General features: G+C 37.9%; 1 protein-coding gene across 23 annotated transcripts in view; it reads left to right on the top strand.

The window, feature by feature from the left end:
* The window catches only part of ASB15 (ankyrin repeat and SOCS box containing 15), a 63,610-nt gene that overhangs the window by 9,028 nt on the left and 27,982 nt on the right, over window positions 1-26,600 (top strand). For 11 of the 23 annotated variants that reach the window (XM_049093495.1, XM_049093494.1, XM_049093481.1 and 8 more), the window contains 2 exons: window positions 16,580-16,671; window positions 21,673-21,745. The exons of 1 other annotated variant lie outside the window; for it this stretch is intronic. In XM_049093495.1, the coding sequence (XP_048949452.1) occupies window positions 21,710-21,745 (36 nt within the window). In that variant the 5' untranslated portion in view covers window positions 16,580-16,671; window positions 21,673-21,709. The remainder of the gene's footprint in view (window positions 1-16,579; window positions 16,672-21,672; window positions 21,746-26,600) is intronic. 11 more of the 23 variants (XM_049093480.1, XM_049093493.1, XM_049093488.1 and 8 more) reach the window with 2 other exon arrangements.

Genomic DNA, 26,600 nt, shown 5'->3' with positions numbered 1-26,600 from the left:
TCAACTAATATTCGACAAAGCAGGAAAGACTATCCACTGGAAAAAAGACACTCTCTTCAAGAAATGGTGCTGGGAAAATTGGACAGCCACATGCAGAAGAATGAAACTAGACCATTCTCTTACACCATACACAAAGATAAACTCAAAATGGATGAAAGATCTAAATGTGAGACAAGATTCCATCAAAATCCTAGAGAAGAACACAGGCAACACCCTTTCTGAACTGGGCCACAGCAACTTGTTGCAAGATACATCCATGAAGGCAAGAGAAACAAAAGCAAAAATGAATATTTGGGACTTCATCGAGATAAGAAGCTTCTGCACAGCAAAAGCAACAGTCAACAAAACTAAAAGACAACCTACAGAATGGGAGAAGATATTTGCAAATGACATATCAGATAACGGGCTAGTATCCACGATCTATAAAGAACTTATCTAACTCAACACCCAAGAAACAAAAAATTCAATCATGAAATAGGCAAAAGACATGAACAGAAATTTCACAGAGGAAGACATAGACATGGCCAACATGCACATGAGTAAATGCTACACATCACTTGCCATCAGGGAAATACAAATCAAAACCACAATGAGATACCACCTCACACAAGGGAGAATGGTGAAAATTAACAGGACAGGAAACAACAAATGTTGTTTGTGGAGAGGATGTGGAGAAAGGGGAACCCTCTTGCACTGTTGGTGGAATGTGAACTGGTGCAGCCACTCTGGAAAACTGTGTGGAGGTTCCTCAAAGAGTTAAAAATAGACCTGCCCTATGACCCAGCAATTGCACTGCTGGGGATTTATCCCAAAGATACTGATGCAGTGAAACGCCAGGATACCTGCACCCCGCTGTTTCTAGCAGCAATGTCCACAATAGCCAAACTGTGGAAGGAGCCTCGGTGTCCATCGAAAGATGAATGGATAAAGAAGATGTGGTCTATGTATACAATGGAATATTATTCAGCCATTAGAGATGACAAATACCCACCATTTGCTTCAACGTGGATGGAACTGGAAGGTATTATGCTGAGTGAAATAAGTCAATCGAAGAAGGACAAACATTATATGGTGTCATTCATTTGGGGAATATTAAAAATAGTGAAAGGGAATAAAGGGGAAAGGAGAGAAAATGAGTGAAAATAGCAGTGGGGATGGCTGAATATGAGAGATTCCTAACTCTGAGAAATGAACAAGGGGTAGTGGAAAGGGAGGTGGGTGGGGGGTTGGGGTGACTGGGTTACAGGCACTGAGGCGGGCACTTGACATATGCTGGGTGATATGCTATATGGGTGATATGCTATATGTTGGCAAATGGAACTCCAATAAAAAAAATAGACCAGGAATAAAACAGAATTTGATGGATTTAAAGTGGGGGAAAAAAAGGCTAATAAAGACATGGAACTTCTTGAACACAGTCAAATCATTTCAGCATTTTATTAAGATTTTCCTTGGGTATGGTTATTTAGTCTTGACCCACTTAACCTTTTCTTCATGCATGTTTCTTTATTTTATCCCTGGGGTTCCTAAGTGAGTTTCTGTCAAAGGCCTTGTAGAAATTTTATGACCTTTACCAACTAGTGTTCCTTGTGGAAAAAAATGCCAAGCATAGTACCTTACACATAGAAATTACTTTTACAATGTTGAATAAATGAAAGGGTACATGAATGGTAAAATAAAGTTCCAATGATAGAAGTTATTCACAATCCATACTGGATTATCTATCTCTGTCCTAACTGCTCATAAATTACCTGCTTATATTTTACATCAGTTAAAAAAAAATCACAACATTTAGCCATTCAAAGCCTCCTGATACCTTTTTCATTCTGTCTTGCTCCAATTTTTTTGATAATCTTTAAAAAGATTTTATTTATTTATTTATTTATTTATTTATTTATTTATTTATTTATTTATGAGAGAGAGAGAGAGAGAGAGAGCAGGGGGAGCAGCAGAGAGAGAGGGAGAAGCAAATTCCCCACTGAGCAGGGAACCTGATATGGGCTCAATCCCAGGACCCTGAGATCATGATCTGAGCCAAAGACAGATCTTAACTACATGTGCCACCCAGGCACCCCTGTCTTGCTCCAACTTTATCAGCAATATTTCTGTAATCAGAACTGGATGTTTTTCAGTGTCCAGCAAATAACCTGCCTTGACCTAGATACATGTTATTTTAATAGTCTGAGGCTTTAATTTTCCTAACATTGTTATACTAATCTTTATATTTATCTGCCTTATAGGGACCTTGACCATCTGTTGTATATGCCCTTTTATTTATTTTTTTAATAATAAATTTATTTTTATTGGTGTTCAATGTGCCAACATACAGAACAACACCCAGTGCTCATCCCATCAAGTGCCCACCTCAGTGCCCGCCACCCAGTCATCCCCACCCCCCGACCTCCTCCCCTTCCACCACCCCTAATTCGTTTCCCAGAGTTAGGAGTCTTGCATGTTCTGTCTCCCTTTCTGATATTTCCTACCCATTTCTTCTCCCTTCCCCTCTATTCCCTTTCACTATTATTTATATTCCCCAAATGAACGAGACCGTATAATGTTTGTCCTTCTCCAATTGACTTATTTCACTCAGCATAATACCCTCCAGTTCCATCCATGTCGAAGCAAATGGTGGGTATTTGTCATTTCTAATGGCTGAGGAATATTCCATTGTATACATAGACCACATCTTCTTTATCCATTCATCTTTCGATGGACACCGAGGCTCCTTCCACAGTGTGGCTATTGTGGACATTGCTGCTATAAACATCGGGGTGCAGGGTTTCATTGCATCTGTATCTTTGGGGTAAATCCCCAGCAGTGCAATTGCTGGGTCATAGGGCAGATCTATTTTCAACTCTTTGAGGAACCTCCACACAGTTTTCCAGAGTGGCTGCACCAGTTCACATTCCCACCAACAGTAAGAGGGTGTATATGCCCTTTTAATATTAGAGCTTATGAGAGAGATTGCTATGAAGTACAGAAATTTCATTCAATGCCTCACCCTTTCCTTTATCAATGATACTCATGTGTGCTTGGTTAGAATTTTCCATCCTATAGTCCACCCTCCCTCTTGTAGATCTTCAGGCAACTGAACCATTGCCATCAGTAAACTTTGTGAAGTCTTATTTCTCCTATTTCCTATCTGACATATCCCGTTTTGTCTTTCTTAATACAAATCTATGATAACACAGTTTAAATACAAGATACTTTATATGCAAAGGTAAGAAAAAAGAAACCGTATTAATAGCGTTATCCAATATATAAAAATGCGGGTCATGTTCACACACACACACATACACTCACACTGCTGGGAGGTATCTTAGCATATAGTCATATAATTTACCAATTATATTTGAATACATTGATTCCATTGTAATATGTTTTCCTTAATAATTGCAAACCTTAATTGGGAAAAAAATCTTAGATAAAAATATCTTGTTAGAATTATAGAAGAAGAATCCTAAATTTATTTTTCAAATGACTATTGTTAAATTTCTACATTGCTATAGACTCACTGCAGAGGTTATAATAGTTCTGTTTGTTTCCCAAAGTCTTTTTTTTAATTCCCAATTCACTTCTATGCAAAATACATTCTCTAGAAATACTCTCAGAAATATTCTGAATGACTTTTCTGTTTCTTTCTTTGACTTAATTTTTGCTTATCTTTAGCCTGAGGTTCTAATAGACAATCATAGCCAAAGTGAAAGTTAAAAATTAACTCTGAACTAGTTTGCAATCTGCCTGTTACCAAGAGATTTGCAAAGTTATAACTTGCTCAGCTCCTGGGAGCGGAGTTAATTATGGCAAATCACACTAATTAAATTATTCACTAGGTCTTTATTAAAATCAAATCTATTATGTTATGCAATACATTGTGGATTTGCCTTCAGACTCCCAGCTTGTTATTCCCTGTGTTATGAAATGCCTATTTAGACATTTAGTTTAAGTAAGAACATGAAACCTATGGTGAAGCTGCAGGTTTCTCTTGCTCTTGTTTAGGTCCCCAGGCCTTTCATTCAATTCCCATTTACTGCACTCCTGCTTTGTGCAAATCCCATGCATTACATCCTGTGTCCTCAGATTAACCTGTTTACAGATTAAAACCCAATGTAAGAAATGCACATATAGTACAAGGCAAACAAATATATAATCGGAAAGTAAAGAAGAAAAGGAGATGAATTATGATTGGGAAAATTTCGTAGAGGTGGAGAAGGAAGAGTGAATCTGAGTCTTTTTTTTTAAGATTTTATTTATTAAAAAAAATATTTTATTTATTTATTCATGGAAGACACACAGAGAGAGACAGAGACATAGGCAGAGGGAGAAGAAGCAGGCTTCCTGCAAGGAACCTGATGCGGGACTTGACCCTAGGACCCCAAGATGATGACCTGAGCTAAAGGCAGATGCTCAACCACTGAGCCACCCAGGTGCTGGGTCTTAAAGGAGCAAGACTTCTGTACGCAGAGATGGGGAGTGGCAACAAAAGGCATTTGAAATGGGTTACAGGGTGAATAAGATACAGGAAAGAATGTGCAAAGTCTGTTCAGAGAGCATACAAGTTAAGCAAAGGTAGCAGGTGAAGGCTTGAGGTATATGGTAACCCTAGGTTCTCTAATGCAATGCTTGATGTCGTTTTGGTTTAGCTACTTGTTGAGTTGCTTGAATCATTGAGCAGAGCAGACATTCAATCACACTTGCCAGACACTGGAGCAGCTCTGAGCTTGCCTCTGCTCTGGGCCACTTGAGTGGAGCTCCTCTGTAGTGAGAAGACACTACACTACCTCTCTCATTCCAGCATGGGGATGGAGACGGTAATTGACACAGAAGCACCTGTGTGTGCATGTGCACACACACACTCACGCTGCTGGGAGGTATCTTAGCATATGATCAAGTCTGTCAGCTGTGCCCCCTCACTGGTTCTGGGAACTTGGGCAATTTACTTAACCTTTCCTAAGGCTTACTTCCTCCTTGAGAAAGGACCATGATAATGTAACACTTACTTTGCAGGAGTGTTGTGAGGATTAAATGTGAGTTAATGCACAGATGACAGGATTGCATTAGACATCACCTTTGTGCAATTTAGAAAATCTCAACTCTCTCTCCAGGCAGGCACAGCCCTTCGCCAGGCCACTCATATCAATGACTGGAGATGAAGATGATTTCATTCCCTTGGTGCCTTCACCCAAGGCATCCCTATGCAGGGCACAACCTATACAACTGTACACAGAAACCCTGGGGAAAGGACTTAGCCTAATACTTTGTTATAACAAGACCTCAAAAAAACATTGGCCATCATTATAATTACTAGGCAGCAAACCACTGCAAAACACAGTGTTGAGGCTCAGTCGGAGGCTATCTGGTTAAGCCGGTTATGAAAAGACTGCTGTATCCACAATGCATCCCTAAGTCTTAGAATAAGTGTTCAAAATGCAGAATGGAAAAGCATACCAATGGGCATCCATTCCTGTGTGTCTCCTACCATTAGGTGGTGCTGTCCCTCAACGCAGCCACAGCTTCAGAGTGTTTTGGTTCAACTGATCTCTGTTTAGAAATGGCCTTTATTTACCAATAACACAGTCGATAGCCAGGTGGTAATTGTCTCCCACAGGCTTCCTTCAGCTCTTTGTGGAGGAGGAGATGTTATTTCTCTCTCAGCGCATCCGTGTTCCACAATATACTTAAACACTGCTCTAAGAAAAGGACTCTCCCTAGATGGTAGAAAGCTGCAGTAGGGCTGTGGGCCACTATGAAGAAAGCCCATGAACTTCCTGACTCTTTGAATTCAAAACCAGAATATCATCAATAATTAAGTGACCATGTAACCGCCTCACTTTACTGTTTGACCACCCTTTGCATTGTTATAATAAGAGTGGAGGCAGGACAAGATCGTTCAACCACATGGTTATAGAAAGCTCTTCTCCAGACACCTAGGCTCCAAACTGAGGGAGGAGGATCCTGCCCCACTTAAGTCCTAAGGATGTATTTTCATTATTTCTAGCTTCCTCTTTTTTAATTTATCTCATTCAGAGGAATCTGTGAGCTTCACTATCCAAAAGATAGGTTTCAGAGAAGACCTGTAGTTGAACTCATGTACATCACGTTACGAGGATAACTTGCTACTTAAAAAATAATTTAATAAATTATTTTGTAAAATGAAATTTTTCTTTTATTATTGTTTAAGTGCCCTTGGGAACCACATGTTTGCATATTTTCCCCCTTTTTTTGTCACTCTTAAGTCTGACAGATTTTGAGGAAAAAATGTGAGATTTTGAGGATATTTTCAAAAGATTCTATACTATTTAAAGACAATCTAAATTAGCTTTGTAGGTAAAGCAAGCAGATTCATTAACAACCTGAAAAGAGCCTTCTGACTGCTCCAGTCACGCATTCTGGGCAACGCTGGGTGCAGACGTTGTGCTGTTCTTTTCCACATACATCTGTGGAATATAATCTACATCTCAATTTTAATGGTAAGATATCTGCAAAAAAAGATGAGGGAATAGAAATTATCAAATCAAATCAAGACATTTTCCTGTGGAAAACACTCCTACTGGTGCTTCTCACCTTCTGCAGTTGTTCTCAAACTCAGAACACTTGGACAAACTCATTCCACAGCATTTGAGGGTTATGGCTTTTTGGAAGGGAGGATGTGTGAGGGGGGGGAGGGGGGTTATATTGGAACACCCAAAGGGAGTGCATGTTGAATGTTCACCCTATGCGTATACCTTGGAGATTCTGGTGAATAATATCATATGCCCCAGTGAATGCCAGGGAGTAAGTCCTTTGTCAATTCCGCTGCCCCAGAAGAAAAAAATAAAATAAAGCCATAACTTGCCTAGTTCAGTATATAATGTTCCCCATATTCCACCTCCTGCTAAAAACTCAGGCTCATTAACTGCAGGCTCCTCAGTGCATTCTGTGACCTTCCTCCCACATATGCCATTTTCCCTCAGAGTTATGTGCATTTTCTCTGCCTGGGATGCCTGTCTGTTTTTAGATTACATATATAAAGTCTTTCTCATCCTTCTCACCTGAAGCCCTTATCTTCTCTGTGATACATTCTTTGTCCTCTCCTGGAAACCAAATATCACCTTCTTTTGGCCATCTCTTTATCTCCTCCAACTGAGAGTAAGAACTGCCTTGCTAGAGATTACTGTTGTACCTGACACATAGCTACTAAATCCTACCTACAGAATAAATGAATGTGGTACTATTCAAGGGGAAACACATCACATTTAGGTTACTCAGAAATTGGAATGTAGGATGATGAAATAAACCAGTGTAAATCTCATTTAAGGGTTAACCTATTGGCCTTTTTAAAAAAGATTTATTCATTTATTTACTTAATTTGAAAAAGAAGAGGGGAGGGACAGAGGGAGAAGGAGAATCTTAAGTAGATTCAGTGCTGAGCACGGAGCTGGACTCACAACCCTGAGATCATGATCTGATCTGAAACCAGGAGTCAGACACTTCACTCACTGAGCCACCCAAGCACCCTGCCCCCCATTAGCCTGTTTCAAAATCTAAGTCAGATAGAAGGCAAAGGAATGGCCAGCACTGCACACAGAAGTATTTTAGCCCAATCAGAAACTTTAAAAGTAAGGACTGTTCAAGCTATAGAACATGAAATGGTTATTTCATATTTAAGAATTATAAATCCTTAAAATTGAAAGAGAAATAGCTCATCTAATTCGAGGTCTCATTTTATTATTCTAGCTGGGAAAGGGAAGATCCAGAAAGGTGAAAGATGGGCCCATTTCCAAGTGTCCTGACCAGTTCAGATCTCAGGAGCTATCATGGAAAGAGCTCTGAGAAGAAGCTGGAAGTGAGGGCCATGAAGTGTAGCAAAACTCCAAACAGTTCCAAAAGTCCTCACCAGCAGTGCTTATCACACCCAGTCCTGCCTTCTACCTCACCCACTTGCTCATTCTGTGTTGGGTGATTTTCTAAGGGATTAGTAGAATTGTAAATTCTACTTACATGTCTGTGATATGACATGGTTTCATGATAAAGCAATTGCTAGTATAAACTTTAAATGAACTGCTTTTTACAAATCTATGTGCCTTATTCATCAGAGGCTAACAAAATGAGCTGAGAGAGATTTTTCAGAGAGAAAAAGTATAAGAAAAGGAAGCAATATTTCCAGATCTAGGGGGCTACCCCTGAGCCCTACAATCTCCCAAACATAAGAACACTATCTCTCTCTTCCCCATACCAAGAAGCAGGGCAGAGGGGGAGAGAGATGGTAAATCACAAAAGGAAGCCTGGATGGTTACTGAGATGATTTTGGAATAGAAAACAAACCTAAAGGTTGCTGAATCCAATGGTCAGTTCCTAGTCCTCATCTTATTTGACTTAGCAGCAGAATTTGATACAGTCGGTCACTCCCTCATGCTGCAAATATTTTTCTTCTCTTGGCTTGCATTCTATCTTGAAGCTTCAGTTAACCTCAGGCCTCATCCCTTGAATGTATTTATTTTTATATCTATGGGTATTCATTTGGTGAGCTCATCTAGCCTCATGGCTTTAAATATCACTAATTTATTTCTGCAGCTCAGCCTTTCCCTGCCCCCAAGCATGGATGCACATCCACCTGCCTATTTAACTCCTTTTGGACTTTAATAGTTATTTCAAACAGGTATTACATGATCCAAACTTAACTCCTATTCCTCCTCTTTAAACCTGTTCCTTCTGGAACATTTTCCATCATGGTCAATGGTAATTCTATCCTTCCGGCTGCTTAGGCTCTATCCTGGTCTCTTACAAATCCAAAATCCAACTCAAGCCAGTACTCAAACAGATAAAAATCCCTGCATGTCAGAGGGTAATGTGTTTTATTCATTCCTATACCCTGAACAGTATGTCTGGAATGTAACACTGCTCCAAAAAAGACTTGGTGAATAAGGGAAGATATGATTTTGAGACTGAGTATATGTTTAAAAAATATTTTTTTTTCTTTAAAATCAAGAGTTAGATATGTCAAAACACAAAGTTAATAATCAGGAAGGAAAGAGAGATTTTTGTATGACAATGAAATTGTTATTTTAAGTCACCTATAAATATGTGTTAGAATCACCTGCAGAGTTTTTCTATCCCGATGCTTAGGAATTACAGCAGAGTATCTGGGGGAGGCACCCAGCCATCAGGGTTTTCTAAAGCTCTTCAGGTAATTCCAATGGGAGCCAAGCCTGAGAACCACTGCTCTATGGGAATCATACTAATTTAGTGTTAAAGTTAGTGTTTACATACTAATTACTTCTAAATGTTTCATAGTGAATCTCTTTTTCTTCCCCTTCAAGCTAGTGCCTTATTTTTTTCATAAGGTTTCCAATACCTCAGCATGTTGGCACTGTGTACAAAAAATAGAGAATGCAGGAAAAAACCTAAAATTATAGAACAAATAAGAGGTCTGAAAGGCAGCTAAATCAAAATAAAAATACAAAGAGGGCTAGCTTTCTATGTGCCAGAAATAACCAATTCAAATATACTGAGGAAAAACAATTCTATTCACAAAGAAATAAAAATTGCAAAATACTAAGGAATACTTAAGAAACAAGACTTAAGAAAAAAATCGCACTTTCTGTATGTTTAAAAGAAAAGTTTTCAGGCACCTGGGTGGCTCAGTATTTGAGCATCTGTCTTTGGCTCAGGTCATGATCCTGGGATCCTGGGATGGAGTCCCACATCGGGGTCCCCAAAGGGAGCCTGCTTCTCCCTCTGCCTATGTCTCTGCCTCTCTCTGTGGGTCTCTCATGAATAAAAAAAATACAATCTTTAGAAACGTTTTGAATAAATTGAAACATACTGTATTCCTGCATGGAGATATCAAATATTTTAGACATGTCAACTTTTCCCAAAGGAGTTTAATCTTAGTGTATTCCCAGTCACAATTCCATCTTGATTAGATGACTTAAAAAGTGACCTAACAGATACTAATATCTGAAATAACAAAAATATTTTTAAAAGAAAAATGATGAGGGATGACTTGCCCTCCCAAATATCACTCCATTCTATATAGCCGTAATAATCTAGTGTGGTCCCAGTGAAGGAATAGTTGGATATAGGAATGTGGTAGCATTTCCTTGTGTTTTTCAGTTGTAGGATATAATTATCTCAGTGAAGGGCTCAAATAATCTTGCACTTGACTTAGGGTACCAATTCCCCCTCTTAGAGATTCATTTTTTCTGATTAAATTTTCTGAAAAATAAACTGTTTAACCTTGTTAACCTTGTTAACCTTGTTAACAATTGTTAAGTGACAATTTTTTTTGAAACAAGAAACTCCTGATTCCCCATTTTGGAAGCACTAGAATTAAGTCCCCAAACTGATCCATTACTTGTGGACATATTCATACATATTCATATATGACATATTTGTTACCAAGTATTGTCATGCTTATTTTCTTCATAAAGTTTACTACAATTTACTTTCTTGTTTAATATTTACTAATGTAAAAGTAAATTCTTCAAGAATAGAGACCTGGCAGGTCATTGGTGGCCTAGGGCAGAACCTGGCATAGTATGCTCAACAAATATTTGCCAAATACAGCACAGGTGAGAATCCTGCATTCATCTACATCTATGGGTCCTACCATTCATGACATTGTAAGATGCTCCATAGCCCTTGAATTGGTTCACTGTTATATCCCACCCAAAGTCCCCTTGAAAGTATTTGCTTACACTGAGACTGAATGGTTCAGATCTTCAGGATTGGGAGGTTACCCAAAGCATTCCAAGCTGCATAAAAATACCTTAACAAACCTCAAAACTCAACTTGATATTTTTGATGTTATAGGACTCATGAATAAAATGAAAAATGCCTTATTTGTATGGTAATTGCATATTAGATCTTCAAATCAAGTCACAACTAAACCAAATATTTAGTAGAAATACCATTTTGGGAAATCCAGAGTTATCTGCTGTTTTACCAAATCTGCATGGAGATATCAAAGATATTTATTTCTATTTTTATCTTTATTTATTAAAGATAAATCTAAGCCTAGCAGAAATAATCACATTTTTCTAGTTTCCTCAAAGAATCACTAAGCTTACCTTTCATATTGAAATCATTTGAACATACCACAAAACAGCGGGTCAAAGTTGAAATATAAAAAATAAAGATCTGGGGATGCCTGGGTAACTCAGTAGTTTAGTGCCTGCCTTTGGCCCTGGGCATGATCCTGGAGTCCCGGGATCGAGTCCCACATCGGGTTCCCTGCATGGAGTTTGCTTCTCCCTCTGCCCCTCTGTCTCTGTCTCTGTCTCTCCCTGTCTCTCATGAATAAATAAATAAAATCTTTAAAAAAAATAAAGATCTGAATGCAAGAGCTGCAAGAGGAAGGTCTTTTAATAGTAGAAAGGATGGATTTACATTGAGATTGTGGAGTTTTAACATGGTGAGTTTTCTTTACCAACTTCATATAAATTTTATATGACAATTAATATCAAAATGTTCCTTTCATAACCAAGTATTAGTTGGTAGAATTTCATGCATTAGTAGCTTCAAAAACATTTAAACATAATAGGCACACATGAAAAACATCAACCTTTTCATAAAGAAGAGTATAAAATACTGAATTTTCAGTAACTCAAATTTTACTTAGGTTGCCAATATAAAGTTCTATTATATAGCCTTGCTTATGATTATGTTTAGTTTATATTAAATAAGATACTAAGAATAGTGAAAGTCTCTTTGCCTTAGTACTATCAATTTGGGGTATGTAAGAAATCAATATTACAAAAGACAAGAAGAAAAAGAAGATCTCAAAGTACTTTGATGATCTATTAATGTAAAACCATTTTCCCTTTTTATTTTATTTTTTTAAGATTTTATTTATTTATTCATGAGAGACACACACAGAGAGGCAGAGACACAGGCAGAGGGAAAAGCAAGCTCCACACAGGGAGCCCGACGTGGGACTCCATCCCGGGACTCCAGGATCACGCCCTAGGCCAAAGGCAGGTGCTAAACCGCTCAGCCACCCAGTGATCCCCCATTTTCCTTTTTTAAAACTCAAATGTGTATATGTCTTTGTTCTCTGACCTTCCCCTCCAGGGCTACTTATGCCTTAGCTCTCACCAAATTCTGGCTTCTTTTCTACTTATTTGTTCTCTACCCAATGGTAAACTTCTTTTTCAATTTTTTTTTTTTTTTTGAGAGAGAGAGCATGTGTGAGAACATGTGGGGGAGGGCTGAGAGAGGGGGAGAGAGAAAATCCCAAGCAGACTCCATGCTCAGTGTAGAGCCTGACATGGGGTTTGATCTGATGACCCTGAGATCATGACCTGAGTTGAAATCAAGAGTCGGATGCTTAACTGACAGAGCCACTCCCACAACTGGTAAACTTCTTAAGGACTGGAACTGTGTCTCCCACCTGTCTTAGCATATATGTTCTGAAGTGATCTAGCACCCCTGCACCATTCTGCATATACTAAAATATGTGTGTGCAAGTATAGAATAGGCAGCCAAATGGGATATTTCTTTAATGTCCATTTTAGGTCCCAGAGATATAATACAGCTGACCCTTGAACAACACAGAGATTGGGGATGCCAGCACCCAGGCAGTCAAAAATCTGTGTATGATTTTTTACTTCCTCAAAATTTAACTACTAATAGCCTACTGTTGACCAGAGGCCTGACCAATAACATAAGCAGTTAACACACATTTTGTATGTTACATGTATTTTCTATTGTATCCTTAAAGTGAGCTAGAAAAAAGAAAGTATTAAGAAAATCATAAGAGAAAATACATTTACAGAACCATATCAAAAAAGAAATCCACATATAAGTCATTCATACAGTTCAAACATTCAAGGATCAACTGAACTAGAATAGTAACTATCTATAGAGTGATTACTATTTTTTCAAAGAACTTCCATAATTATGCTCTTGTTTTAATCTCATATCAATAATGTGAAATAACAAAAACAGAATTACTAGATAGGTGGAAACCAGGACATAGACATTCAAATTATTTACCTTAATTCACAAAAACATGGACATATCTGAAACTAAAATCCAAATTCCCTGCCTTCTTTTAATCCAGGTTTCTTTCTCTTTGATACTCCTGAAATGTCTTTCATGGTAGTGAAAATTAATTACATCATCCTGCTTTCTTGAAATTTACTATGACTCAGTTTTCAGTGAATTAACGTTTAGTCAAAATAAATAAGGAATAACTGCTGGGGTACCTGCGTGACACAGCTGGTTGAGCTTCTGACTCCTAGTTTTGGCTCAGGTCATGGTCTCAGGATTGTGGGATCAGGCCCTGCCTTGGGCTCACGCTTTGCACAGAGTCTGCTTGAGATTCTCCCTCTGCCCCTTCCACTGCTCTCTCACTCTCTCTCTCTCTTAAATATATAAATCTTAAATAAAAAAGAAAGGCAATAACTGCTAACCCATATGAACAAGTTACAGTGTTTAGAAAACAATTAGCTTATACTTCATGTGTGCTTTCTACATGGCAAGCACTTTACCAGACACTGGTTGATAAAGTGGTACATGTAACTAAGTGCCAAAACAGAATTCTTCATACTTTTTTTGCTCACCATTGCTTTAGCGTGCTATCTACGGTGGTACCTTACTAAAAATGACTTTCTTGTCGCTTGCCTTTGTGCTGCTGTATGGAAACAAGGTGTCAGGAGTGATGTAGAGAAGGAAGGTTCCCCAGAGGCCTGTGACATCAGCACCCTGATGGAGTGTGGTGCTGATACATTTTATTCACAGTTTCAGTTTGATTTTAAGTCAGAAACAAAACAAAACAGCAGAGAGCACAGCAAAAGCAAACAACCAATTATCAAAATCCTCGGAAGAACACCAGAAATAATGGATTTCTTCTCTTTCTCACATTTCCCTTCTGTTTTATATACAATTGAAATAAAATATGCATTTTTAAATCACAACCCCCCACGACGAAAATAATGAACAAGCACATGAAAGGGAGGAAGGTGGAGGGGATAACTGGAAATACTGTATTTCAAAGTAAAAATGAAACCAAGAGACATGTACATAGAAATTGCTCCCTAAACTACAAAATCATAGGACAAAACAAAGCAGGATTCTCCAAGGAGTCTGGACCATAGCATTTTTTTTTTTTTTTGCAATTTTTTTTATTGGAGTTCCAAGGACCATAGCATTTTGCCCAGAAGGCAAAGATAAAGCTGCAGTGTGATAAGGCTTTTATAAAGAACGGGCTGGATCAGAAAGGAATCTGAAAAACGGCTTTGTCAGGGGTGGATGTCATTGTTTGGCTAATCTTAGCAAGATCTGTATTTTTAACTCATGGTCAAAGCCCTACAAACCCCACATTTTCAGGAACACAGAGTACCTGTGAGCAAGTAAGGAATGTGTTAGCAGCAGGTGCCTTAAACAGGAAGGCCAGGGTGCCATGTGCTTTCTGGAAGTTAACGTACCCAAATCCTTTGTTCCCTAATAAGAATGGTGCTTCCAGGGACAGTCCTTCTAACACTGTGCTTCAACCATTTCAACCTAAGACTCCTCATTGCTGTAATTACCATTGTGAAACAGGACATGGATTTCTTGCCATATATCGATACAAGGACATGTATTTGGCTGTCAGTATCATTATATGTGCCTGCCTCAGAACAAAAAGTTGCATTCAAAAGTTCACTGCTTGATCACCCCCCTTTCTTGTAAAACCCTTTCCAGGCAAACCTGAAGTCCACTGTTCAAAAATCTGATTCACTTTGTTTCCATTTTGAGAAGATCAACAGGAAAAGCCAACTTCCAAAACGGGCAACTATGGAAATGATTATGAGCATATGAACAGATCATTCTTTTAAATATTTGAATTACTCAAAACATGCTTTATTGTGTGTGTAGAGATGACTAACTTTGAGGAATAGACCTCTATAGGTTGGTGTCATGGTCTTTGTATTATTATTTTCATTATTATGGTTATTATTATTCCTCATTACAGATGAATAAATTGAGTCTTAGATAATTTAAATAGCAAATCTAAGGTGACAGAGACAATAAGTGGTAAGGCAAGACTTGTTCATAGGCCTATATCATCAGCAACATATTTTCATTTATTTGCCACATGGTCTCTCTTGTTTGTCCTTTCTGTTATTTTAAGCACTGTTTTAAATATTGTGTGATCTAAGGAGATCTATAGTAACTATTATATAAATGGATAAAACAGGCATAAATTGATGGACATAAGAGCAGAAATGTCCCTGAAATGTGCCAAACCACATTTTTAAATGTTGGGTATAGATTTTATCCATAAATTGCATTATACCCTAAGCCTTCATATGAATTTTTAATATTGTTAGTTTGAAAAAGTATCACATAAAAACTAAAGAGTTTCACAATGCTGTTTGTTTTTTGGAAGAATTTTTATTGAAAAATTCCACATTAAAGTAACAATTATAAAACATGCACAATGTTCTAACCCTCAACCTTGACTATTTCAAGACACAGCAGTGGCATAAATATATAATATTTCTCAGGGTTTGCTCTGAGAATGACTCAAGTACAGCCTCTTTTATCACCAAGAGGAGCTAGGACCTCTAATTTCATATTTATGGTAGTCCAAGTTTTGAAATAAAACTGGTAAATTTACTATAATCAATGTGTTTATTCATTGACACCAAGTCCAAAAAATAGGTCCAAGAGATAGAATAAAAACAAAAGCATATTGTGCTCCCAGAAGCCTAGGAGTAGATAGTTCAGGAAAAAGGGAGGGACTAACAGCAGAAATCTAACAGAGGGTCTGAACAGTAATAAATGCAAAGTCTTTAGACACTAGGAGGTCATTGAAGCCCTTAAGAAGAGTTGTTTTAGTGGAGTGGTGGGGACAGAAGCCAGATGGCTTTGTGAATGCTGACAGTGGCCTGAGTTAATCCAAGGATAGCCATGTCAAAACAAACTTAAGGCAGATAGTTTTCATTAGAAAATCAGTAAGACACTCAACTATATTGTTGTTGTTTTTTTTTTAATAGAAAATGAACGTTCCTCCCCAATCAAAATCCTGATTTTTCTGCTTGCTTTATATCTGGGGCTCACTTATTTTAGACTATGTATGTTTTATAACTTGACCTAAAAATTCTTCATTAGATTAGATGTCACTGAATGTCTTATCCTCATCAGTGTATCAGACTGGCAGGTACTAAACAAATCAAATAAAAGTAAATTTCTATACCAAGAAGATGGTATTTAATGAGATTTGACATGAGTCTAAAAGATGAAGAATGAGAAATAATGTGTGTTAAAATTGATTACAATTGGATTTGGATCTGCAGATACACAGACTTACAGTTTTGTCTCTTGAACAACTAATTTTAAAATACATAAAAACTCTATTGAAGTGGTTTTGCTTGGTTCCCTCATCAGGAACCCTCACTGCAGCTGGGTTGGCAGATCGTTTGTTTTCATGAGTCTCTTTGAACCAATCAGGACACAGATAATCTTGTTATACCTCTGTGGGCTTATGTTTCTTTTGATGAGAGTCTAGAGAAGTCATGGGTAATACTTTATTGTGTGCCAGGAACTGCTTATGTTTCAGTTGTACAAGGTCAGATCTTAATTTAACCACCAACTGGTTACTTAATTTTAGATACACAGAGGAACACATTGGCTCCAAAGCACTTCCTCTGGTTTAGGAAGGCAAGGCCCTGGATAAGAATGACAAGACGATCATTCCAAAAGGTGAGATTATGAAATATTTGATCTGTACCTCACCAACTAGCTTATTAAGTAGCTTAGTATTGGGAATATTTTAAACAGATGGAAATACGTATTGTGGTAGATTCTCATTACTTTCTTTTCCATTGATCATCCATGGGTTTGCCTTTCTAAGGCCTTTTAAATCACAGAATAAAGGCAGAGTTGTTTTTGTTTGTTTATAGAATATTAACTCCATAGCAGGGTTATGAAGCATAGTAGTGCCATGAGAAAAACAGATCAAGAATGCATAGGCTTTTAGGAAGTGTCAATATACACACCAAAGAATTCCAGAAGGGTCTTAGCTTGCCCTCGTTTCTGAGGATAAAAATTAAATGATTTTTGTGATTAAAATAAATTTCTATTGCTGCTTTTTCATCATTTACAGCAAAAGATGGATGCTTTATGTTCAGATCAAAAAATTCCTTTCAGTTTTTTTAAATCAGATGAAAAAAAGGAACTCAGTAGGATTGGAAATTTGTTTCTGCAAAATAAATCATGGAATCTTGAGGTTAGAAAGCCCTTAGAATTTACCTGAGCCAATCACCCATCTGGTTCATAAGTGAACACATAACATCTAAATAACCTTCTACATCTAAAATGAAATTATTTCTTTGAAATATCAGTGATGTGGACAAGGAAGTTCTAACTCTGTATTGTGCTGAGAACATATTATTGTTGTGAAATACCATAATTTTACACTTCTGTTGTTTCTGTGGAAATAGTTTGTTTTCAAATGGAAATTAGTGGAAATATAAGCATTTTAGGTGAGAGTTGTTTGATAGGTTTGCTGATTGTTTGCTTAAACTCTTTTAGAAAACTTGTGAATATTTGGATTACGAAATGAGACCATCTTTTCATTAATTTCATTACAGTAGATGGGTCATCAGTTATAGTGTAGTGGGTAAGCCTGTGTGGCCTCTAATGCCAAACAACTGGGTTTATAACCACATCTCCACCACTTACTAGATGTGTAAGCTTGGGCAAATTACCTACCAACTCTGTGCCTCAGTTTCCTTGTCTGTAAAAGGGGGGAAAGTGTGTTATAGAAATTGTCATTATCGACTAAGGTACTTAACATGTCACAGGAAAGTGCTCAGTAGATGCTACTTATAATACCTATTAAATTCAATGAACATATATTTGTTGAGGACATGCTGTGTGCTTAACTCTTTGCCAAACCTTGGACAGGAGGGGAGTGACTATGGTGTTTCTGGGGAAAAGTCTAGAATGCATTACTTAAGGCAGCAAACTCCCCAAGGGAGGGATCCTATTGTCTTGTGTCTAGCACTATGCCTGGAACATAGCAGACACTGAACACATATTTTTGAATGAATGAATAGAATGGTCTGAAAATCCTTAGGAGAAAAATAATAATCCTGAGAACTGCTGAGTCAATATTCCTCCTTTATCTTTTTGATTTAGTAGAGAAAGGAAATTTACACCATGCATCTGTATTTCAACAAAGTATTTGACAGTATTTCTTGATGATGTTCTTGTTATCAAAAAGAAGACATTAATACTGGATGGTGGTGTGTTTGGGAGGATTTGTAACTGGATAAACAGCTTTTCTTGAAGGGTGCTAAATAATAGATCAATGTCAACCTGAAGACCTTTCCGTCCCATGCCAATTTCTGTTCAACATCTATCATTATTAACAGAGCAGATGGACATATAGAGGACATGCAAATAGATCTGCAAATAGAACAATACTTGGAGGATAGAAAATGAATTAGATCTTAGCAGACTGGAATAAAGGTCAAATCTTTTAAAAAAAAAATGAAAAGAAATGTAATAGGTTTACATAAAGAGTCCTGCGCAGAAATGCATAGTGATAATGTAAGAAAAAACAAGGGATGTAGAGTTTAGGCCAGGAGGGGTCCAAATCAAGTGTGTGACATGGTAGCCCCCAAATTCATCTGAGCTTAAGCTAAATTAACAGATCGATAGTGTCTAGGAAAAGGGAGGCAGTCATGCTTGCTTAGTGTTGTGTTGATCTGACTATAGCTGTTGTGCTGCCATCAGAGCCTATGGTCCAGAGCCACTTTTAGAAAGAAATGGATAAACAAGTATGTTTAGGGATCCCTGGGTGGCGCAGCGGTTTGGCGCCTGCCTTTGGCCCAGGGCGCAATCCTGGAGACCCGGGATCGAATCCCACATCAGGCTCCCGGTGCACGGAGCCTGCTTCTCCCTCTGCCTGTGTCTCTGCCTCTCTCTCTCTCTCTCTGTATGACTATCATAAAAAAAAAAATAAAAAAAACAAGTATGTTTATAGGAAAGCAGTCAAGATGGTGGATGGAGGTGAACCTATGGCACAGGAAGAAAAGTTGTCCAACCTCTGGAGGAGAAGCCTCACTAGAGATTTAACAGCTTTCCTGGGGAATGATTAAAGGGCTGTCATGTAGCAGAGGAACAACATTTTATCTGTGTGACTCAGAGGAATAGAACTGGGATCACAGAATAATGATTTGAGGAGATGGATTCAACTTCACTTTTTTCCTAATTGTTAAAGCTGACCAAAGATGAAAGGCTCTGTGGGGATATAGTGAACTTCCTGTCACTTTGCTGGTAAGGGCTGAGGGGAGATAATTATTTGTTGGACATGTTGTAAATGGAATTTACAGGTGGAGTAACCTAATGGTCAACTCCGAAGTCTGGTGCTTCTAGAGAAAAGGAAGAAGGAAATAATGAGTATGTCAGAGTGCCTAGTCAAGGGTAAGGGATAGAGCTAAAACTGCCAAACAACCCCTAGAATTCTAGTTCCTCGTTCCAAAGGAGTTCAACTACAGAAAAATTACAGGTAATGTTTGCTGAGTACTCACATCAAACAGAGTTAATGAGGCAGCTAATCCAGAGGGCAGGATTTGAACAAAATTTCAACTGTAACACCCAACTGTCTCCCCCAGAAAGAAATCAATAGCCTGTGTGTGATTTCAAAAGAAAATATGAAGAAATGCAGTGGCTCATTTTTGCTTGAGTTTTGAATGGGAAAAGATTTGACTTGAGCCTCAGACAGAAACTTCTGTCGTGTCAAATAAACACGTACATATAGTAGTATATACATATGCCATATAAATAGTATAGACATACTACAGTGGTGTGTTCATATACATACATAGTACATAACGCTTTTATTAGTGTCTAGAGACATCATTTCATTTTTAGAGTTATTGTAGCGAATTAATGTAGTCGAAACATTTTTTACTTACCCTATAACTCAGTTATGTAAATAAATGTGGCTTTTTTTTTTTTTTTTTTTTTTTGGTCTATAACTGGCCTCACCTTCCTCAGAAGCTGCCATTCACTAATTAGTGGGAAATGAACTTTTGGTCTCATGCAGACTGACAGAATAACTTAGGTAACAAAGCTTTTACTTTTGGGTGATTCAAGTAGATGGATCAGTCTTCCAGATTTCTGTTTTTCCGCAAGCCAAGAAACTCTCTCCATCAGTTTTCACCTGCTTACCTATAAATTTGTGCAAATTTCTCTCTTCTCAAAGTCACCAAGGTCCCTGTCAAGAAGTGGCCTATTTCACCACCTGTAAGGTTCAGCCTGTGAGCCAGCTGCCAGGCCAGTTTTCTGAAAGGCTTTGTAAGCTTTGGCTTCATAAAGTCAATTTTAGTTCCTTCCAAGTGGCTGATCATATCTGATTAAATGAACATCATTCTCATAGATGACACTTTATCCATGGCAATAAATATTCTTCAAGGATATGAATTTTAGTTGATGCATAGTTTTCCATTACTTAGGTATACAATAATGTCTCACACAAATTTCCTCTTGTTGGATATTTTATTATTTCTAATGTCTTGGGAGTTAAATATGACTGAGAGGAACCTTTTCACATGCAATTTTTTGTCCACATCTCTGATAATTTCTGCAAGATAGATCCCCAGATTTAGAATGATAAAGGGTAGGGCTTTTAAAAAATCATATTATCACTCAAGCTTGTTATAAGGGCACATCCATTAATAAGTTACCTTTTCATGGGCCATGCTTGCTCTGTTCTTTTCTATTCTATGTTTATATTCCTCTAGAGAGCCACCTATTTGTGAATCTAGAGTTCCTTCCTGTTCTGTGCATCATTTGCACAAACTAGTACACATCTTCCCATATCTCTGTTGTAATTGAATTTGACATAGAAACCAATAGTAGAGAGTAAAAATATCTAATTTTGTAATATGAAACTAGAGATAAGCAAAACTAATATGACAGGTCTTATCAGCAGTATATTTACCTAGAAACTAAGCCTCAGTTAATGCAGCTCCAAAGCCGGAAATGAACTTGTAAAAACATATGACACAAAAAACGCAGGGTGAGTATATTAATTTGCTAATTTTATGAGTAGTATATATTTGATTATTCAATCACTCATTTATTCAGGCAATAGTATATTTTGCCTCTCTGTATGTTTTCTAAAATGTCGAGTTGTATCTCTTTGAGGCAACATAAAAGTAACATTCATTTTTTGAACTAAGTGTGTGTGTGTGTGTGTGTGTCTGTGTGTGTCTGTGCTCAATTTATCAGCAGAGTGAGTTGTGCTACTGAGGAAGGAGAAATGGTCTAGGTCTCCCTGTCATGTATAAAATTACACCATGAGGAGGGAGTTGCTGTAACATTACTCATAAATAAAAGTTACCTGTGTCTATGGACTGGACCCCAATTCTGACAGAATTTTAGGTCTCTCTGAAATCTCTTAGTTGACTGGTTGATTTTGCTAAAATCAGTCCAATGAAGCCACTGATCTGATTAGACACTTTGTTTCACAGGATTCTGAAAGAGCAAAAGTGCATAGCCACCAAGTAAATACCAAAGTTATAACGAAGTTTTATTTATATTGATTTTAATATATAATTAAGATTACAAATATAAGTGGTCAAAATGCAGGAAAGTGAAAATGAATGCTGTTTTGGATATAATAACTGTATTTTCTTAGCAAAACCAACACATGAAACTCTTGTTTCACTATTGCTATTCCTCTGATAGGACAGATGCTGATGATTTTCTCTGGGACCTCCAGTAGATGAACACATCACTCAAAAACTGTAGCAGTTTGAGGGTAAGAAAAAACCACCTCAGGGTATGAGGGTCCCCCATTCCACACAGCAGAACCTCTGGGTTTGGATTTGAGTTGTGTGTAAAACTGTGAAGAAATTTCAATTTTACTGTATGTTCCTTTACTTATTCCCCCTTATTACCTCCCACTAGACTCTGTCTTAGACACGCTGACATCTTCTCCACCCCATGCCATCTTCAGTAACTATTTCAAAAGATCCTAGTCCTACACTGGGAACCAGTATAGTGCTGCTGGTATTTTAAAAGGGACACTGGAAGATGGAACAATAAACACTAAAGAACAGAATCTTTCACTGATGCAACTGAATGACACTCGGGTGACAGGTGCCGGGGGCAATGTGATATTTGTGGACACAAAGGCCTTCCTTGCATGGAAGTGATTGTACACTCTGGAAACTGCTACAGCCAGCCCTGCTTAGGACCCACAAACTTATTAACAGTACAGTGTTAACATGGAGCATGGACTAGAGGTAGTTTAGAGAATCTGATGCTGCAGAGAGGCGTCATGGACTTGTGTTCACTCCTGCATCATCCCTTGCAACATCATCCCAACCTCCTGACCACTTCAGTCAGGCACCAACTGGTATACAGATCCTTTTTTTAAAGACAGTAATGTTTAGATTCCAAGACAAAAAGTACAGAATGAAGACAAGCCTAGGACACCGCAGACCACCCCCAGCAACAAAAACCTTATTGCAGGGAGCCAAATATAAAGATTTATGTGTCCCTGTAAGCTATTTTTTATTTTTGGAAGTTATTGTCATTTAGAGCTGGCTGTTAAGAGCGAGATCAAAGTGTTTTCTTTAAAGGGCAACAGACTGTGGGTTGTTTTCCTGCTGCTTCAGAAAGACCTTAAAAATGAAGTTACCTGTGCTCTCTCCAGACTCAATAGCTCTGAGACATTGAGTGGGTCAGTTTCCACTTACACACAGTGAATCTGTAATACTGACAAAGTAGAATTGGGTAGTTTAAAGCAAGGCAATGTACACAAAGTGGGTTTATAATCACTGAGGGTTTTTTAGTACTGAAGATATTCTAAAGCTTACATGACCACCACTTACCCTTTTCCCACTATCTAAATTTAGGATTTTACTCAGCCTGCCTATGAAGTAAACTAATAATTACTGAAACATGAATAATACATTTAGCACTTGGAAATCATTAATTTGGTGGGTTTTTACTGGGATATATGACAGGGCTTCCAAGGACCCATGAATTCTCCAAAATTTTATGCAGAATTTCGAGTAGGTATGCATCTCTCTGGAGAGAGAATCCAGTGCTTTCATCCAATGTGTTCTTGACCTTAAGGAAGGTTAACCAGCATTTTATTTTTATTTTACGTTTAAATATTTTTTATTTGAGTATAGTTGGCACACAGTGTTACATCAGTTTCAGGGGTACAGCACAGTGTTTCAGCAACTCCCTATGTTATGCTATGCTCCCTGTGAGTGTAGCTACCATTGCCACCACACAGCACTATTACAATATCACTGACTATCTTCCTTATGCTGTGCCTTTACTCCAATGACTTATTCATCCCTTACCAGAAGCCTGTATCTCCTTCTCCACTTCACCCATTTTTATCATCCCCCTCTGGTGACCATCAGTTTGTTCTCTATATTTATAGGCCTGATCCTGCTTTTTGTTTATTCATTTGTTTTTCTCAACTCCACATATGAATGAAATCATGGTGGTTATTGTTCTCAGTCTGACAGATTTCCTTCAGCATAAACTCTCTAGGTCCATCTGTGTTGTGGCAAATGACAAGATCTCATCCTCTTGTGGCTATATAATATTCCATTATACGTATCCATTCATCTCTCCATTCTTTATCCATTCATCTCTTAATGATTAACCCATGCTTTAAATGAAAATGTTAATTGTCCAATATAATTGTTCTAGGTATTTGGCAAGCAGCTACTTATCAGTAATAAATAAATCTCACTAGTGGGCATCTCCAGAATAAGACTGGCAAACCATTAGTTAGAAGGGGTCAGGTACTTTCTCTAGACTGAGAAGTGGAGTCCCTGTGAAGAGGTCTTAAAGGAGGTCAAAATATTATTTGGCCTTTCCTCAAATTCCTGGTTGGTGCTTTATCTAAACAATTTTACATAAAGGTGGCCAATAGATTACTGCCAGCCTTCAGTGGGGATCGAGTCCTGGTCATTTTAAATTTGAGATACAGATAAATAACTCTCCTCTTGCTCTTCTTGCATCTCAACATCTCTGGGTTCATTCCAGTGATGTTCTCTGACTATCTGCCTGACACTTCAGTGCACCTGCACACAGATCTTCATTTCGTCCCAAGCTTTCAGTAAAAGGTTGGAGACAGCTTGTGTTAGGTAGGGGTTGTACCATGTGCTAAGAGTTTCCTAACTATTTCTACCCAGCAGTTGTTAGGGATACAAAACAGTTAAAAGCCTTAGATAATTTTGTTCTGGATGGAAGTTAAAATGACATTTTAAAACCAACAACAACAAAACTTTCCACAGATCAACTCAGTTCTCTAAGGAGTCTATGGTACTGGAAGTCCAAATTTCAAGCAGGGTTAGAACTGGGCTGATGATTTAAATAGGTAAAAGGCTCTGGATTCCATTACTAATCCCAGAGCCATGCAATCCCCCTATCACCACAGTGATACCAGTGAGAAAGGCGGCAGGCAATACCACAGGTTGAACTTCATGATCTAATTGTGCTGTCTGAAGGACCCAGTGCTCACCTGCTAGTAATGAGTCAACAACTTTTTTGCACTGAGAACACCCATTTGCTCCTAGTTGACTAGAAGTAGAGAGAAAAGATAGAAAAGAAAAAGAAAGTAAGGTACTTCCTTCCCCCAGAAAACTAATAATCCAAGTACAAACACAAAACACAAATATGTGAAGAACTTGCCAGGCAAATACAAAAGGAGTATAAATCCAGATATTAGAAAAATATCATGTGGGAGGAGATGCTTACAGATAAGGAAGGCCAAAGGGGAACTGGAACATTTCAGCAAGGCTTCCACAGGAGGAACATTGTGAACCAGGCCTGAGGTAGTATGGGCCATGAGTGTGGAACTGCTGGAGGGACTTGTGCATGAGGAAGAATAAAATGTGAAAGCACAGAAGTGAGAAAAATGAAGCCAAGCACAGAGTGGGCCATCAGATTTGTTTTGTTGGAAGAAATACTCCATACCTGAGTACCATGGTCAGTTGTATGAATAAAGCAGGGCCTAGCTTATATTAGTGGGTTCTTAACTAACTCATTCATTCATTCACTCATTAATTCAATACACATTTAGAGACTACGGGCCTTAAGATGGTACTTCTCTAGATACAGACTAATTTTCTGGTCTTACTGGGTTACGTCCTAGGGAGAGGAGATAGACAATGAACCAATGAATAATTAATAAAAAATAAAATACTACTTGAATCTATTTTGTGAATAAGACCCTGAGGGTACATGTTGGCTTCTTGAGTAGACTGAGATATCATGGTATGAGGCAATGTGCTTAGGGGATGCTGCTACTCTCATGGGCATTACTACTATTACTACTATTACTACTATTCTCTCTTTTATGTTCCACGATAATAGTAGGCCCTGGTGCAGAGCAATGAAAATACAATCAAAATGATGCCATCGAGTTCCCAGGTCAGGTACGCTAGCTAGCAGCATGTGTAGAACTGTCCTTAAAGTTTGAGCTTAGCTAAATTTGAACAATGAAAGTTGGTAAAGCATATATCAGCTGTGTTTTGAAAATTGCCCATGGAAAACTGCTTTTGTTTTTTCTCCTTGGAAAGACACACTACCATGTAAAATTTCAAATAGATCATACATTTTGGCTCATAAAGTACCACCAATCAAAAATAATTTCATACTGATCATTAAACCTAGTCATAGAATTTATTTTGACTTCTACACTTACTAAATTTCCTTCCTAAGTAAGAGAGAGTAGTTGATCCAATAGTAATGACAGACACTCCTTTAATTTGATATTTGGAATACATAAGCCAATGAGAAATATTTTACATTTTTGTGTTTATCTTCAGGGAAGTGGCTTATAATGGACAGAGCTATGCAGGGAGAGGTATGGAGACTCTCTTGGAGGGTTGGTCTCTGGTCTGAGGATGGAGTTAGGATGGTTCTTATTTCAGTTGTTCAAATGATGCTCTGAGACTGCTAGACCAGCCAGAAAACAAAACATGGGGACCAAACAATAGCCATATGAAGGTTCAAGCATCATGAACATCACTACCACGATATTTTTATCTTTTCTGAAGGAGGGTAACCAAATCCTAAGACCCTTCCACTTTGGAAAAAGCCTGGAAAACTAGCTGCTAAAAGATAGCTCTCCTCATTTATTATCCAAAACACTAAATAATTAGCCTTTGTTGTTGTTGTTGTTGTTTAACTTCCTTTTGTTGAAAAATGCTCGACTCAATTCAGGAATTTCATGTGCCATAGTACTTTGGTGCAAATGAGAAGATACTGCTTCCTTGGAGGCATGCATAGCACTCTGCCAGATTGTACAATGTGACCGGGTAGATTTGGCTGAATTTCCTTGGCCAGGAACACTTGTATAGTACACATCCTGTATAACCTCTTGTGGTGGCTCTTAGTTGAAACAAGTGAGTGCATTAGAAAGAGCCACTAGTATTATGTAAATCAGCCCACAAGACTCTGTTTTTTTGCGCTTCTTCAAAAGCACAAATTCATTTTTATTCTGCTTATTGTTTGCCAGGTTTATTTACCTGCTGGCAGTTCCCACAACTAAGCCTCTCTTAATAAAGCCAGTCTTTACCACATCTACCCCTGTAGTAGTAGTTCCAGCATCCCTAACTGCAATAAGGATGCACTTT

This window comes from Canis lupus, chromosome 14 (genome assembly GCF_003254725.2).
Source record: "Canis lupus dingo isolate Sandy chromosome 14, ASM325472v2, whole genome shotgun sequence".
NCBI classification, from domain to species: domain Eukaryota; kingdom Metazoa; phylum Chordata; class Mammalia; order Carnivora; family Canidae; genus Canis; species Canis lupus.
The sequence above is the reverse complement of the archived record's forward strand: the minus strand, read 5'-3'. Positions and strand labels throughout refer to the sequence as shown.